Here is a 16,650-nt window from a genome sequence, read left to right as displayed (position 1 = left end):
CACTTGAATGGAAGAGCCCTAGTGTTTTCTCCCTAGCCTACCTCAGTTACCTTCACTTGAATGGAAGAGCCTACAATGTTTACCACCAAAGTTGCGATTTGCACTAATGAAAATGTTTTTTAAAAAATAACAAGCGACCTTGTCGTCGGTAGAGCCCTGCTGTAATTAACAAATGCAGTGGCAGTTACGAGGTGGATAGGAGAAGTGGAATCTATGACAGTTTAGTAATCGTGACAATGGTCACTGGAAAGGCATATCCCATAAAAGAAACATATTTGTGTATGAAATGCATGAATATGTATAATTGATGATGTGGGTGTACAGGAATATGAAGCTGAAAAATGAAGTTCTTTGGCATTTCTGAAAAATATTGGCCCATCCAGTTCATTTTCCAAGACAATGTGTACTGAGAGCCTAGCTTCCAACTGATACAGTTGTCTGCTGCATTATACATAGCCCATATATAATGAATGGGAAAGTGAAAACAATCCAAAATAACTAATCAAAAAAAATCATAACTTCCACAAAAATGGAGACATCTTCAAATAAATGAACTTTAGAACCAGTCCATAGACACTTGCATATGCTGCCAGGAGTCAGTGTAATCTATGCCAAATTTCAAAGTAATATAACAAGTGGTTGTGGAAAGAATCATTTTTAACCATAAATGACAATCAAAGAAAGCTTAAAAAGAACGGTGTGCTGAGAGTATTGGAGACTAGAGACAATGTAACATACCATCTATGTACCAAGTTTCATTGAAATGTGATTAGAACCAAAAAATTATAAATTAGTATGCTAATTATGGAAATAATCAGGTTTGCACATTGACCTAGAGCATTTGTGTACCAAGTTTCATTGAAATTGAATAATTAGTACTGTAGATATCAGTGTGAAAGCTTAAAATTGAATTATGCAAATTAGGTAATTAATATGTACAGATTTTAACCCCAAATTAATCAGGTCTGTCTATTGTCTTAGAGATGTGATGATTAGTATTCGAGATATCTGTAAAGTTGACATTGGTTAGTTATGCAAATTAGATAATTATTTACCCCAAAACTAAATCAGGTCTCTGCACAGTCCTACAGGATCTATGTCCCAAGTTTCATTGAAATGTGATGATTCATACTTAAAATATGCGTAAAAGCTGAAAATTAACTAATTATGCAAATTAGGTGATTATTGCACAAATATTCACCCAAAAACTGATCCAGACTCTGCATATGCTAGAGAATGTACCTAGTTTCATTGAAATGTGATGATTTGTACTGGATATTATCAGCGGAAGAACTGAAAATCAACCAATTATGCAAATTAGGTGATTAATATGCACAAATATTTACTCCAAAACAATGGATCTCTGTAGTCCTAGAGAATGCATGTTCAAAGTTTCATTGGAATGTGATGATTACTACTTGAGATATCGGTGGAAAAGCTGAAAATTGACTTATCATGCAAATTAGCTAATTAATATGCACACATTTTTAACTAAAATAATCAAATCTGCGCATCAGGTCAGAGCATCTATGTAATAAGTTTCATCAAAATCCAATGACTGGTTCTTTAGATATCGGTGGAACGACTAAAAATTAGCTAATTATCATGCAAATTAGGTAATTAATATGCATAGATTGTTACCAAACCCCGAGAAAATCTGCACATTGCCCCAGAGCATCTATGTACCAAGTTTCATCAAAATTTGATTAGTGGTTCTTGAGATAATGGTGGAACAAAAAGTTGCATACATACAGACAGGGTAGCTGCAAAGACTCCCTTTTGTGCTTCGCACACGGGAGTCAAAAATATTCCCAAAAAATAGAGGTTTACATGTGATGTCATGAAATGAACAAATCTGACAGAGGACCATCCCAGGTAGGTGTGGTAAGAATATTAAGGCAATCCAGCTGATGGTTTTGGAGAAGTCATTTGAATGGAAAAAGTTTGTGGTCAACTCGTGAGCTCTGCTCGGTCATCTTCGATGACATTTGGCCTAGTGTGATTTGCACATCCATGTTTCATGTGCATAGTGTTCATTTGGTTTGTTTCTTTCTCAGAGAAACAGCTGTTAAAATTACTTCATACATATGGGTACTAAATACACCCAAGAATGGGGTTGAACACGCATTACCTTGAACATACGAACTTTGAGAATAGCAAACATCTGCAAAGGTACTATAAATAATTCAGTTTTTTCAATGTTGTATAATATAATTAGCAAATGACAGAACATATTTATTAACCTTGGTTCAGTGTTATATACATTGTGAAAAGGTAATTGTTTCACAATCGTTGATACACTAGAACAAGTATGTGGAATGCTTGATTGAATCCAATACAAGATTTCTGGAATCAAATGTTTCACCATGTCTGCATTACAAATAGTTTAACCAGTCTGAATTCACATACAAATACTATCATAAATATAATACACTCATATATTATATTTCTCTGTACATAAAAAGACATTTTTGGCAGTAATTGTTTCACTTGCAAAACACCACAACTGAATGTAATGGTGTTGTTGCACATTTGTCAATATTACAGCAGTACTATCGTCATGCTTGTCATGTTCTCAAAATAACCTGGGATCACATTCAACCCTTTGAGTGCCAGATTTTATCCAGCCCAAACTTTAGTGAAAATATTTTTAAAAATTTTTCACTAAATTTTATCATCATTTTGAACCATACAGACAAGTTCAAATTTGTGGTCAAAAAGTTTAACAGCACTTCATGTGGAGAGCAGTAGACTGAAAAAATAATTTTCTAGATGGTGCTGAAAAGTTGACAAAGGAGCTCAAAGGGTTATACCGGTAGTACAAATTTTATTATTTAAACATAAAATTGTGAAATGTAAGGACATGTGCTGTAAATAGCATGCAATTTAGGCATTTTTGGGTTTACTATCGTACTTTTTCTATTAGAAAGGCATTTTATTAATGCATACTGATCAATCAATAATGGCTTATGCAACAAATCTGAATGATTGACAACGCATCCAACCGTACTGTTTTTTCATGAATAGTTGATGCCAGACAAATGATAAGTGTGCACAAGTTCAAAGACAAAAATATTCACCAAAATTAGAGAATTTAAGATATCAACATGACATGAGCAAACCTAAGAGAGGTCAACCCAAGGTACATATACACCAAATATCAAAGCATTCAGGCTAGTAGTTTTCAAGAAGCAGTTGAAAAAGTAAAAAATTTACACGAACGGCGGCGGACAATCACTCATATGATAAGCTCCGCTCGACAAAGTCGACAGCAGAGCTAAAAAAATGTAATTCAGGTGTTGCCATTGATAGACCTTGGTAAATTAACATCATGGAATATGTGGAAAGAGATATCAGCGTTATCCAATACAGCCCACAGTAGTGGTACTCCTTGACATTCATGTAGCAATCTACTGATGACATTCAGTGTGGGCCATGCATCTGAAGAACTGTAATGAAAGAAAAGTTATAATCTATGAGTATGAAGTGTTCAGTGGTGATTGGAGACATGATTGGCAAACTGTCATCACTAGCAGTGACGTTGAATTTTGCATCACCTTAGTACACTAATTTCAAAATGAGGTTTAACTCACCTGAGTGCACAGATTTAAACATAAGGTTTAACTCACCTGATTACACAAATTTTAAAATGAGGTTTAACTCACCTGAGTGCACAAATTTTAAAATGAGGTTTAACTCACCTAAGTGCACATATTTTAAAATGAGGTTTAACTCACCTGAGTGCACAGATTTCAAAATGAGGTTTAACTCACCTGAGTGCACAGATTTCAAAATGAGGTTTAACTCGCCTGACTAGACAGATTTCAAAATAAGGCAGCTGAGTGGACAGATTTCAAAATGAGGTTTAACTCACCTGAGTGGACAGATTTCAAAATGAGGTTTAACTCACCCGAGTGCACAGATTTCAAAATGAGGTTTAACCCACCTGAGTGCACAGATTTCAAAACATGTCATTGTTAATGACACAGTCCCCGTCCAAAATTTTGTGATCTGACATATCAATTTGATGCTGAGGAAGTCATTGAGATTAGATTGAAACCATTAATAGAAATGGATTTGTAAAAAATTATGATTTAGTGCTTTTACACGAGAATTGAACATTGGGCAGTCATATTGAATCAAACTACAACAAGTCATTGAAAATGACACAGTCCCTGTTAAGTTCTCTTTGTGCTCGTCATATTAAAGCGGAGGGGTTGTCGCGAGCGTGTTCTTAAAACTTGAGTTCCAAGTGGCGTATACAACAGATTGTTTATTTACATCAAAACACGTGTTTCGTGTCATAGTAATATGGCCAAAATAAAAACTGCCGTTATTCAGCCATCTTTGATCTGATTATGAGACACACTGATATGTATGATGTATGTGCCAAATACGAATGAAAATGGTACATAAATTGTGGAAATATAGTAATAAGGCCAAAAAGTCAGATGGCTGTCAATCGGCCATCCTTGACCAGATTTTGAAACAAATTGTCATGGACATGCATCCTAACATGTATAAAGTACATGTATGTGCCAAATTTGAATGAAAACTGACAGAGCACGTCCAAGATACCGCATAAAAAAACAAAAACAAGATGCCTGCCAGTCGACCATCTTTAATCCAATTGCGAAATAAATCGTCATGGACATGTATCCTAACATGTATAATCTATGTACCAAGTTTGAATGACAACTGACAAAGCATGTCCAAAATACAACATTTTCAAAAAACAAGATGGCTGCCAGTTGGCCATTTTGAATCGAATCGCTAAACCACAGCATGTGCATATGTCCCACATAAGGTACTAGGCACATGCAAAGAATGAACGGAATCGGCCCACAGGATTCTGAAATATGACGTTGGATAGACTGACGCACAGACAGACGAACACACGGACGGTCGGACAGACTCACGGACGGTCGGGGACATGTATCCTAACATGTATGATCTATGTACTAAATTTGAATGAAAACTGACAAAGCATGTCCAAAATACGACATTTTCAAAAAACAATATGGCTGCCAGTCGGCCATCTTTGATCCAATTGTGAAATAAATCATCATGTCCATGTATCCTAACATGTATAATCTATGTACCAAGTTTGAATGAAAACTGACAAAGCATGTCCAAAAAACAAGATGGCTGCCAGTCGGCCATCTTTGATCCAATTGTGAAATAAATCATCATGTACATGTATCCTAACATGTATAATCTATGTACCAAGTTTGAATGAAAACTGACAAAGCATGTCCAAAATACAACATTTTCAAAAAACAAGATGGCTGCCAGTCGGCCATTTTGAATCGAATCGCTAAACCACTGCATGTGCATATGTCCCACATGAAGTACTAGGCACATGCTAAGAATGAACGGAATCGGTCCAAGGGATTCTGAGATATGACTCCAGACGGACACACGGACGGACGGAGACCGAATTATAAGTCCCCGTTTTCGGACTTCGTCCGAACGGGGACTAAAAATAATGTTCATGTTGATGTATCTATTGGTATACTGTCTTTGTAAAAAATTTAAACAAAAATGTTCATTGCATTCATGGGAAAGTAGGCATGGGTATCATGAAAAACAAAATGGCCATCAGTCAGCCATATTTATTTGAATCACAGAAAAAAATATGACAAGCAACTATAACCCAATATGTATGATCATCATACCAACTTTGATCCAAATTGGCATAGTCATCTCTGAGAAACAGCTCCGGACATGCAAAAATTACGATTTAGCACTTTTACATGAAAATTGGGCATTGGCCGGCCATATTGAATCGAATCACAAAATAAATGATGTGTACCTATAACCCAACATGTATGATCAACATATCAGCTTTGATCTAAATTGGCATAGTCATCTCTGAGAAACAATAATGATGGTGTAGATGTATCTTTTGGTATACTATCTTTGTACAAAATTTAAACAGAAACGTTCATTGCATTCAAGATGAAGTAGCATGGGTACCATAAAGAACAAGATGGCCGCCAGTCGGCCATATCTGTTTGAATCCCGAAAAAAAAATGACGTGCACCTACAACCCAATATGTAAAGTAACTTGACCTGCATATGTAAGACATTATGCATTGTTTTCATGTATAGTTTGAATGAAATCCATCAATGGGTGTCCGAGATATAGCTCCGGACGAACGTACGGATGAAACAAACCCAAATTAATAGTCCCCGTTTTCGGACTTTGTCCGAACAGGGACTAATGAGGTCTAACTCACCTGAGTGGACAGATTTTAAAATGAGGTTTAACTCACCTGACTACAGAGATTTCGAAATAAGGCAGCTGAGTGGACAGATTTTAAAATGAGGTTTAACTCTTAGTGCACAGATTTGTTGATGATGTTTAACTCAGCTGTGCATGTGTGCAGATTTCAAAATAAGTCTTAATTCACCTGATTACACAAATTTTAAAATGAGGTTTAACTCACCTGAGTGCACATATTTTAAATTGAGGTTTTTAACTCGCATGAGAGCACAGATTTCAAAATTAGGTTTAACTTACCTGACTACACAAATTTTTAGATGAGGTATTCCTGGGTTCGTCTTTTTGTACCCAGAATCTGGTAAATAAACATCAAATGCAATCTGTATGGGTAAAGATTTATCCAATCTTGGTCTGAAAATTTAAAATAAACAACTCTATATTAGTGTTATCTTTCAAGCTTCATACAGTTTGATATAATGTGTTTTTTAAGATAAATCAATTTTGGCATGTTATTGCATAACATTGTCACTGTAAATTGTAGGAGATGAAGCCAAGTTTTCACTTAAGGATGCTGTACACGTTTTTTTGCTTTGAAACCCCAAATTCTACTTTTTTGTATTTTTCAATGCTGGACCACAGGGAGCAAACACTCAGTAGAAAAAAAAAAGGAATTGGATGTTTTTATAGGGTGTAAAAATCAATTTTTGTTAATTAAAAACAAAAGCACATGTCATTGTTTTGAAAGCTATGTTTTAATTAATCAGCTAAAGACATAATAGACAGATAATTTGCATAATAGTCACCACCCATAGCAAATATAAACAGTGATTGTGACTAATTAGTTTGTCATTCGCAAACTTTTAACACAAGCTTTGATCATGTGTTATTTAGTTGCAAGTTCAAGCTTTTACATGACCATGACAATTCTGGGATGATGATTTTGTCCATCTTAGTCAATTGGGCAATACCAAAGTTTTGCATGAATAAATTTGGTTTTCACAACACATTAACAGACAATCCCACAATGATCAGTTTGACCTCTGACACAATGGTACAATTTCACTGCTACATTGTACATGAAAATGAATTATGTTCCACTATTTAAACATTCTGTAACGTTGATTTTAATTGTAATATTCAAAACATAATCTGAAGCATCCTGAATAAATTAGATGGGATCTATGTTTCTCGTAAATTGGCCATTCAGAAGAAAGCTGCAAAAACATCTGGGATCTTCTCAAAAGCGTCTTCTGCTTTTATTTCCTTTCTAAAATTTGATATCATATCTATAATGAATACAGATATACTATCAACACAACAAACCCATTCCTTTCATTTAATAAATAAATATTAATAAATTCCACAATTCAAACTGAAGCAAGACGTTCCTAACACCTGATGGAATAACAGTACAAACATTTTCAAATGATGTCATTAAGGGAAGAGTAGGAAATCAAACGGGCGGTGCACCGCGGTCATTACCGCGGTGTACCGCAGAACGCCGGGGAGAGCTGCGGACTGCTTATAATTAGGGGTCTCTACCGCAGTCCTCGGTAATGTGTGAAATACGTACTTAACAGTTTCTTTGTGATTCCACGAGTCATTGTTTTAAAATCCGATGCTGTAAATGAATACGATATGTGCGCTTGTTTAGTATTTAGTACATGTATTTAGCATAAATTTCCAAAGTGATGCGATACAATTTTTCATGGTACATGTAGGTATACCTTTATTACACTGGAATAAAGTTTACAATTGAAAAGAGGACGATTTACAAAGTTTCAGCGTATCCAAGCCGTATCCTGGTTCTTGATTGATTTGGCAGTATCATGTTCACCATTTGTATCACACTCCAGAAAAAATGGCCAGCAAACGAGAAACGGGCGAACTAATCAAAACAGGTCAGGCTGTCTGCATTGCACTGACAATGACATGATTATTTTCTGTTTCGTTTCATAAATCTTGCATTGATTGTGCTTGTTGATTGGATTCAACTGCCATTGAAATTTATAAATTTTTGTAAAAGTGAAGGGAATGTGTTTTATTTGTGTTGATAGTATCCAAAACCAAGAGATAGGATAACCCCAAAACCACATTATATTATACCAATAACCTTTACCAATCATAGTGACCATATTGTTAGTAAGGCTTGTTTAGTTGAGCTTATTAATCATACTTTTCATCTAATCAGTAATATGCATGTTTATTCGTCTGTCCTATTGTAGCATCTATGTTCCTTTTAAAACGTACATGAAGTTTAAAGCAGGGGTGTACATGTCATGGTTTACAAACAAGCATCTACCCAGGAGCCTTTGCATTTTTAGCATTCATTGTTATCGCTTAGGATTCAATTCCCAAGCTTAATAACTAAAATAACTAACCTTTTTCTGTTACAATCAACATTCACATTCTTTATAATACCCAATTTGTCAAGGATATTTGCTACAAAGTTGAAACAAACAATAGTTAGTACTGTAAATGCATTAATTATTCACTGGGTTAAAATCTTAAATTTACATGAACATGTAAAATAACAATAAAACAGGTGACAGTCTTGAAATTTGATGTCATATCATTGTTATCTCACCCGAGGTTTTTTAGCCCCGCTGTCAACTTTGTCGAGCGGAGCTTATCATATGAGTGATTGTCCGTCGGCGTCCGGCGTCCTTGTCAATGTTTTACTTTTTCAACTTCTTCTCGAAAACTACAAGTCTGAATGATTTGATACTTGGTGTATATGTACCTTGGGTAGACCTCTCTCAGATTAGTTCATTTCGTGATGATATCTTCAATTCTCTAATTTTGGTGAATTTTTTTGTCATTTTTGGTAAAAAGTGATATTTTCGACTTCTTGTTGAAAACTGTAGGACCAATTGCTTTGATATTATATATATAGGTACTTCAAGTAGACCTCTCTCAGATTTGTTCATTTCGTGATGATATCTTCAATTACCTAATTTAAACGAATATTTTTGTCATTTTTGCTAAAAAGTGATATTTTCGATTTCTTGTTGAAAACAGCAAGTCCGACTGCTTTGATACTATACATATTGTTCATTTGCTAATGATATCTTCAGTTTTTTAATTGAAGTTTGCATTGTTAACAGCGGAGCTATCTCAGCCGATGCAAGTGTATAACCATACATACAGTGCATTTTTCAACAGAAATCATATTCTTGAATCCAGGCCTCAACCAGATCAAGTTGAACGCAATCTCAGCAAATCTTATCCAAGGTTCCCCCAAAATTGCATCTGTAGTGAATAAAACACGACCAGGGGCTTTGGCCTTCCTAATGACACTGTGGCACACTCGAGTATAGTGGTTGATCTTTTTTTTTTCATGTTCAACCTCCTAGCAATGAAGATACCATCAATCCAATATAAAGAATATAATTAAAAACTTATCCATGTTAGTTTGTCCAGTTATTTAATTGTTTTTGTTTTTTTCTGAGAGAGGAAATGTGTAAATAAAACATCACAAAGTTCACAAAATAACTCACATGTATTGACTGCATCTGAAGGCATGACCAGTGGCTGAATAGAATCATCAGGCCATAGGGATTTTCTTTTACTTTTATTAAGTTTCTTTTTCTGTTGATGTTCTAGCTCCTTAAATTCAGACCAGTTTGATGCTTTCCTGAGACAATCCCCAATCTCTTGTTGCAGGATGCTATTCAGGGTATCGCAGTGTTGATGCGATGTATTCATCATCGAATCAGTAATTCTTGATGCCTCAGCAGTCATCTGGATGAGGTGTTGTAGTTTGACAAATTGTGCGACATTTGGACGATGTTTCTCCTTACTAGCAGCTTCTATACTCTGTGGTAAAAGGCCAGGTTTCACAATCAGGAACTCATTCATTGGACAGTTATCCGCAATATTCGGGAATTGGATATTACTACAAACGGCCGTATTTCCCATATATTCCGCCGCCTGGTTGCTAATCAAACGCTTACCACCGTGTGTCACTTGTTCATTAGCTAAATCACAAAATACTTCCAGTACATTATCAATATTTATCTCATCCATGACATTATCAAAAGAATTATCAGTGGATTCGGTCGATTCAGACTCTTTAACCATGGAACTATGTGAAGGCATATTTAACTTAGCAGAGTGACGAGCTTCAACTCGATAACTTGAATTATGTTCGCTACTGTGCTGCTTCGGTTTGCGATGTTTTTTATTACCAAATTTAGCCTTCATGGCCGCCATTCGTTCCTGGTTTTGTTTATAAGACAACAAGTTGATTTCAGAATGGCGGATCTCTTCATGTTTTTTTTGCACAATATCATGTGATCCATCGGAACATTCAGAAACTGATGAAAGGATCTCTTCACGGACTACAGGAGACGCGAAACTTGGGAAGCTAACTGGTGAGTAGGAACTCGTTTTGTGACCGAGAGATGACTTTGATTTTCTACATTCTGAGGCAACAGGTTTATTATATTCAGAAGCTTGCTGCCAGAATTCTATCTTCTTCTGTATCTGCTTATTTCGCACCTGGTATTGATCTAATCTGATTTGAATTTCATAACTGGTGAACTGGGTCCTAGTAAAGTAAATTGAAAAAATTATGAATTTTATATTTATTACCAACACAGAAAAACAACTGGAACTCCAACAATTTAAAAATATTTCAACACCAACAATAAACTCTTATTTAAAGAACTGATTGAATACAGATTATCAATAGTTTATGGTTAATTTATAAACTTTTAAACAATGTTCAGAAACTCAAAATTCATAATCAACTATGATTTTAACATCACTGGTGCAGGTAAATATAATTTTGAAAAAACATAAGCGTTGTCAGTTATTAGCCTTGCTCACAGAGGGCAGTACAAAAGAGTGACCCAATCATAACAATATGTTTGAATTTGGATCTATATTTATAAATATTGTCAAAATGAACAGCTACATTCATGGGTAATCCCAAATGAGTATATATCATGTATATATGTGTATATATATATCAGTACTTCATCTTTCATCTACTATATTCTTTTATCTATTTTTTTTAGAAAAAAGAAAAGTTGAACCTTGAACCTCTGGTTGTCTTAATTAGTCTATCAACACCTCATGTGGTATTACATGTATAGTGATAATGATACGCATTGGAGAAACCCTATACACACATTTACACATGATGAATACCATAATACATGTATAGTGGTCAATATAGCTAATAGTTTTGATATTCATTTTGACAACGTGGTTAAAATCCATAAGATAAAACACAGTGTCAATCATAAAATAACAGATTTTATTTTAAAATTAATAATTTGGGCTCATGATCAGTGAGATATCCATGAAAAATGTCTTAGAAGATGGTGATAAATCTTACCCTTGATGTCGTATTACTATGTATCCAAGTCGCTGTAAATGACTGTAAACCTACAAAAAGTAAATACAACAAATAATGGCATTATATACAGCCACATAAAGTTTAAATCACTACATAATACATTTCACAAACAAAAACTTTCACTGATGTAATCCTAAAAGGAAGACCTTAATTCAAAGCATGCATGCATGCATGTAGTTCAGTTAATGTGAATTTTATGGTAAAAAGTATCTGGGTATTGTACAATGAACAACGAAACAATAAAAATTTAGTGGTCATATTTTTGCTAAAATCATTTCAGACCACAATATTCCTGAAGAATGTAAACATATATTCGTGCTCCTGTGCATTCGAATTCAAAGCATTACCAGACTAAACTGAATTACCCATTCATGTTTCCTCCATGGGTTTCACTGCACTTTCATCAGCATGTGAAATCCCTCATTGACTTCCTCAGCAGTGAAAAGTGTTAAGTCAAAAATATTTACAGGATATACTAAATAAGAAAGTTGAGAATTTAATCTACCTGGTAATATTCTATTGGTACGTACTCAGGAATCAATATGGAGTAAGCTTCTTGTATGGATAGAGGAACCCCATTGCAGTACAACTCTAAGGAACCCTGCATAACAAATAGAAATATCCAATATACAGTAAGTACAAAGTTTGTGTGTTATATGTACAATGAAGAATATTTATGCTACACAATCTGATGGTGTCTGTTAATGATTTCATAATATAATATTGTGGAATTATATACTGTAGAATACTTTATTTTCACTTGAAATTTATTTTCACTATTTTCGCTGAAGGGATGTTTCCGTGAAAATAAAATCCAGCGAATATATTTTTTTTTCTCTATTTCACATTAAACTCATCAAAAATCTGTGAAAATAAATTCCAAGCAAAACGCCCAAAAAGCCCTTTCAGCGAAAATTAATTCCAGCGAAAATAAAGTATTCCACAGTATGCGTATTTTCACAGTCCAATAAAGTTAGATGGTAGATTGCTGAACAAGTGCTGATAGCATAGAATATGGAAGTAGACTAATGGTTAACACAATCCCTGCACATAAGACATGTTCACCATATTCTGTCATTGTTGAACCACATATAATCCCAGAAGCTTTGGACAACATGCTGGTAGCATACAATAAAAATATTTTTGTAGTTCATAGATATGATATGCATTTTCAATCTGTCCTTTTATGCATTGGGATAAGAAGACATCGACAAGATGCAATGAAGGACTTACCCCGTTCATAAGAAACAATGCTTCCTCAGGAAGCAGCCACTTCTTGTCATTGATGTGATGTCCCATAGTATTCCAAAATTTACCCTACAAACGAAACAATCAAAGTAAGTAAACTACTCAAGTGAAGATAATATATTATTATTTACAGAGAATGGGAGAGTACAATTAATGCAAACAGATGGAGTTTTTAATTCTAGAAATTGAAAATTTATTTAATTCATTGCTGTATGTACCCAGTATGTATGTTCATAATAGAACTCAACAGGAACTCAAGGGCTAGTGTGCTAGTGGCACACATGTTCCTCATGTGATCTGCACGACTTGCATGGTTACATATTTAGGGACAAAAATGCCAAAGGTCAACTTCACAGTATTTATGTATTTGTGTAATAGAACTACAATGCAAAAATATTTAGTGCCTTCAAACTTTACACACACTTACAGTACAATACTCAGTTTGATCATCAGGACAAAAGATCAAGGTCACATCTTGCGTACAATAATAAAAATAATAACTTTATTGCATGCTTAGAAATACAATGTTTCTATCAGTTAATAGCAATAAAGATTAGTTGTGATAACTACTACTACAAAAAGAAAGTTAGTTGTTAATGGGATAAAGCAAGTGTTACATATAAAATTTTCATTTCTTGATTGATATGCATTATGAATATTGTTGCCAATCTTTTTTGTGTGTATGCATTTTTGCAATAGAAGTCCAAAGGAGAAAATAGGAACCACCTTAAAACCTTTGTGCCCACTATCTCTGTCCATTGACTGTCTGTAAATCATTGCCATATTAGTATTCATAGCCTCTAGGTCAATTATTCCTTACCTTCTCCAGGGTAAGCTCAGCTAGTCCTAGACCACCATTCCATGTGGCTTGAGCAAGACTTCCACTATAAAGATTTAAAAAAAAATAATGATGTGTGGATAATGGATGTATTAATTATTATCCAATCTATTTTAATTGTTGTTTTTCATACAATAAATCATACAATATCCTACAAAGAATACTACAATGACAACAAGTCAATGTCATGACAAAACAAACTGAAATCATGTCAATGCCTTTTTTAATCAGACATGATGTATATCATATATATGTAAAATTTGATTTTAACAAGCTCCAGGATAGTGGAATTACTTGGGAAAAGGCAGTCCAAATGCAATGTGGAAAGGGTAGCCCTCACACAATGTGTAAAGGGTAGCCCTGTCACAATCAGGAAAGTGTCGGCCTGACACAATCAGGAAAGGGTAGACCTGACACAATCAGGTAAGGGTAGCCCTGACACAATCAGGAAAGGGTAGACCTGACACAATCAGGTAAGGGTAGCCCTGACACAATCAGGAAAGGGTAGACCTGACACAATCAGGAAAGTGTCGGCCTGACACAATCAGGTAAGGGTAGCCCTGACACAATCAGGTAAGGGTAGCCCTGACACAATCAGGAAAGGGTAGACCTGACACAATCAGGAAAGTGTCGGCCTGACACAATCAGGAAAGGGTAGCCCTGACACAATCAGGAAAGGGTAGACCTGACACAATCAGGAAAGGGTAGACCTGACACAATCAGGAAAGGGTAGACCTGACACAATCTGGAAAGGGTAACGCTTTATAAACAATAAAAGACAAGCCATGCATGGCACAGTCCCAGTTAGTTATTGAATTTAAGATATATTGTTTTGTTTATAGTAATATAGCTGGAATATAACTGTCAGGAGTATGATTATGATTATGATTGACATTTGTATGTGATCGTTAAACGAGTATTGAGAGATATTGCTCTGGAACAGCATTAATTAAAACAAAATCAGCCATTTTGAATACATGGATAATGAATATATAAAATTTGAACAAAATCAGTCAAAGCATGTCAGAGTTATGGCTCTAGAAGACCATTCATTAAAACAAAATGGCCACTAGTCAGCCATTCTGAATCTGATTTGAAAAATAAAATCAGGAACCCATAATGTCTTATGTATGTACCAAGTTTGAACAAAATCCATCCACAAATGCTTGATGATTTTTTAGGAAGTCAGAGATATGGTCCTAGAACCACATTCATTAAAACAAATTGGCTACCAGTTGGCCATTTTGAATCTTATCTGAAAAACAAAATGATGTGCATCAAGGTCTTATAATGTCCAACGTATATACCAATTTCGAACAAAATCCATCTATAAACAGCAGAGAAATGCTGGATTTTGATGATTTTTTAGCACAAAAATGGCCGCCATTTTGCCATCTTGAATCAGATCATGAAACAATTTTATGTGCATATGTATAATATCATTTATGATGTAAGTGTGAAGTTTGATTGTGATTGGTCCATGCATTTCTAAGATACAGGTCCGCACGCATGCACACACACAGGTTAAAACATAACACCGTTCGAAAACCAAGACTAAAAATGATTAATCATTTCTTACTGCCTTGTAACTCGTTCTTCAGACAGTAGATTTTTCTGTTCAGCATATGCCGAATCTAAACGTTGTTGTTGCCATGGTGAGTTGTCAGGCGCAAAATCTTTTACTCCTCGTGTTGGTAAACGTGAATCCATCTTCTTCATGTTCAAAAGTTCGCGACCACTGTAAGACAAATATATAGTAGTATAAAACGTCAATATGTGAATGTGTGGATATTTTAAAATGATTTACTTTGTGCAAATAAAAAATGAAGTTTTTTTTCTAGCCACTTTGTTTTGATTTTTGTCAGGTGATTTTGTGCTTTCCATCCAGACATCCATCCATTCAGCATTGTCAGTATGGTCAATTGAGCTAAAAACTAAATTTCAATTCAATTTTGCAGAAAACACAATTAACTGACTTTATGAGTTAGTAAAAATAGCGAAAATTTCAATGAGGTCTTAAAGTCACAGTGACTCACAAGATTTTGTCCTGATGACCATTAGTAAATCATCAAATCTTTAAAATTCCTACAGTTTACAGTAAATTTCAACATATGATTTTTGTGAAATACAACATTTATAGGTGCTTTAGCTAGCTTTGTATATAACATTCTCTAAATTGGGACTGTATGTGTCACCCATTTGCCAACAGTGAATACCGATAAGGGATTAACCATTTTGAATCATGGGGGGGTGGGGTGACTGGAGCATTTTTCTTGCAGTATCTTATATACAAATGTTTCTTTTTCTTGGAAGTGCCAACTTTTTTTCCTACTGTACATTGCATGTAATTTTTGTTTCTCTCAAATCTTCCAGCCACCTTCCCTGCAATTTCAAATGGTTGAATTAATAAAAAAAAAATATGACTCAAATTCTTGTTTCTTCCATCCCTTCCCCCTCTCTCTCTTCCCCTCTCTCTCTTCCAAAATTTCTTTTTCGAATAAAATTACATTTGTATATCATATTTAGAGAAACTAAAGGCAAGGGTTACATGTAAGCCATATTATTATAATGCGGTTTGGTTCTCACCTCAATCGCTGAACATTTGGTTTTATTCGTCGTTCTGGTTCGCCCATCTTCTTGTTCTCATCACCTGAGTTCTGATTATGGTCTCGTTTACATTCTCTGTTGTCGCTCATTTTCATTCACTTCGATTGACGACGTACTATTGGTGCCGTTCAAAAAGTTTACATGATTTCAGACAGTCTTCGAAGTGGAAAACTCTTGTCACGTGTGTAACAGACAATGTCATCTCAGTCATACCTGCTGTCATAGGTACGAAAACGTGAGTCGCCCGTTCTCATCAAAACAGCTGATCATATTTAAGGATACAATGGGTTAAAACAATTTAATTACTTGTAAATGTTTTAATCATAATAGAATGTTTCATACCATTTTAATTCTTCTTTA

The 16,650-nt window shown here is 34.8% G+C and overlaps 1 protein-coding gene across 1 annotated transcript; it reads right to left on the bottom strand.

Annotated features, from left to right (window-relative positions):
- Positions 1–2,807: 2,807 nt before the first annotated feature.
- Positions 2,808–16,548, bottom strand: LOC100367781 (tRNA-splicing endonuclease subunit Sen54-like). Its single transcript, XM_002739286.4, has 10 exons — positions 16,270–16,548; positions 15,263–15,421; positions 13,666–13,729; positions 12,831–12,914; positions 12,103–12,198; positions 11,577–11,626; positions 9,730–10,781; positions 8,611–8,671; positions 6,527–6,640; positions 2,808–3,449 (listed from the first exon to the last, which is right to left on the bottom strand). The coding sequence occupies exons 1-10, from the start codon at positions 16,383–16,385 to the stop codon at positions 3,293–3,295; spliced, it is 1,953 nt and encodes a 650-aa protein (XP_002739332.1). The 5' UTR covers positions 16,386–16,548; the 3' UTR covers positions 2,808–3,292.
- Between the last annotated feature and the right edge of the window lie 102 nt (positions 16,549–16,650).

This window comes from Saccoglossus kowalevskii, chromosome 8 (genome assembly GCF_978046115.1).
Source record: "Saccoglossus kowalevskii chromosome 8, keSacKowa6.1, whole genome shotgun sequence".
Taxonomy (NCBI): domain Eukaryota; kingdom Metazoa; phylum Hemichordata; class Enteropneusta; family Harrimaniidae; genus Saccoglossus; species Saccoglossus kowalevskii.
Note: the sequence above shows the minus strand (reverse complement) of the source record. Positions and strands in the feature narration are given on the sequence as shown.

Bases quoted from the DNA above. Each gene is read 5' to 3' on its own strand.
- LOC100367781 (XM_002739286.4), bottom strand. From the start codon at position 16,385: ATGAAAATGAGCGACAACAGAGAATGTAAACGAGACCATAATCAGAAC. The intron at 10,782-11,576 runs GTAAGATTTATC...TTACTTTACTAG, and splicing joins ATAGTAATACGACATCAAGG to GACCCAGTTCACCAGTTATG. The intron at 3,450-6,526 runs GTAAGTTAAACC...CTTTCATTACAG, and splicing joins CTAAAAATTTGTGTAGTCAG to TTCTTCAGATGCATGGCCCA.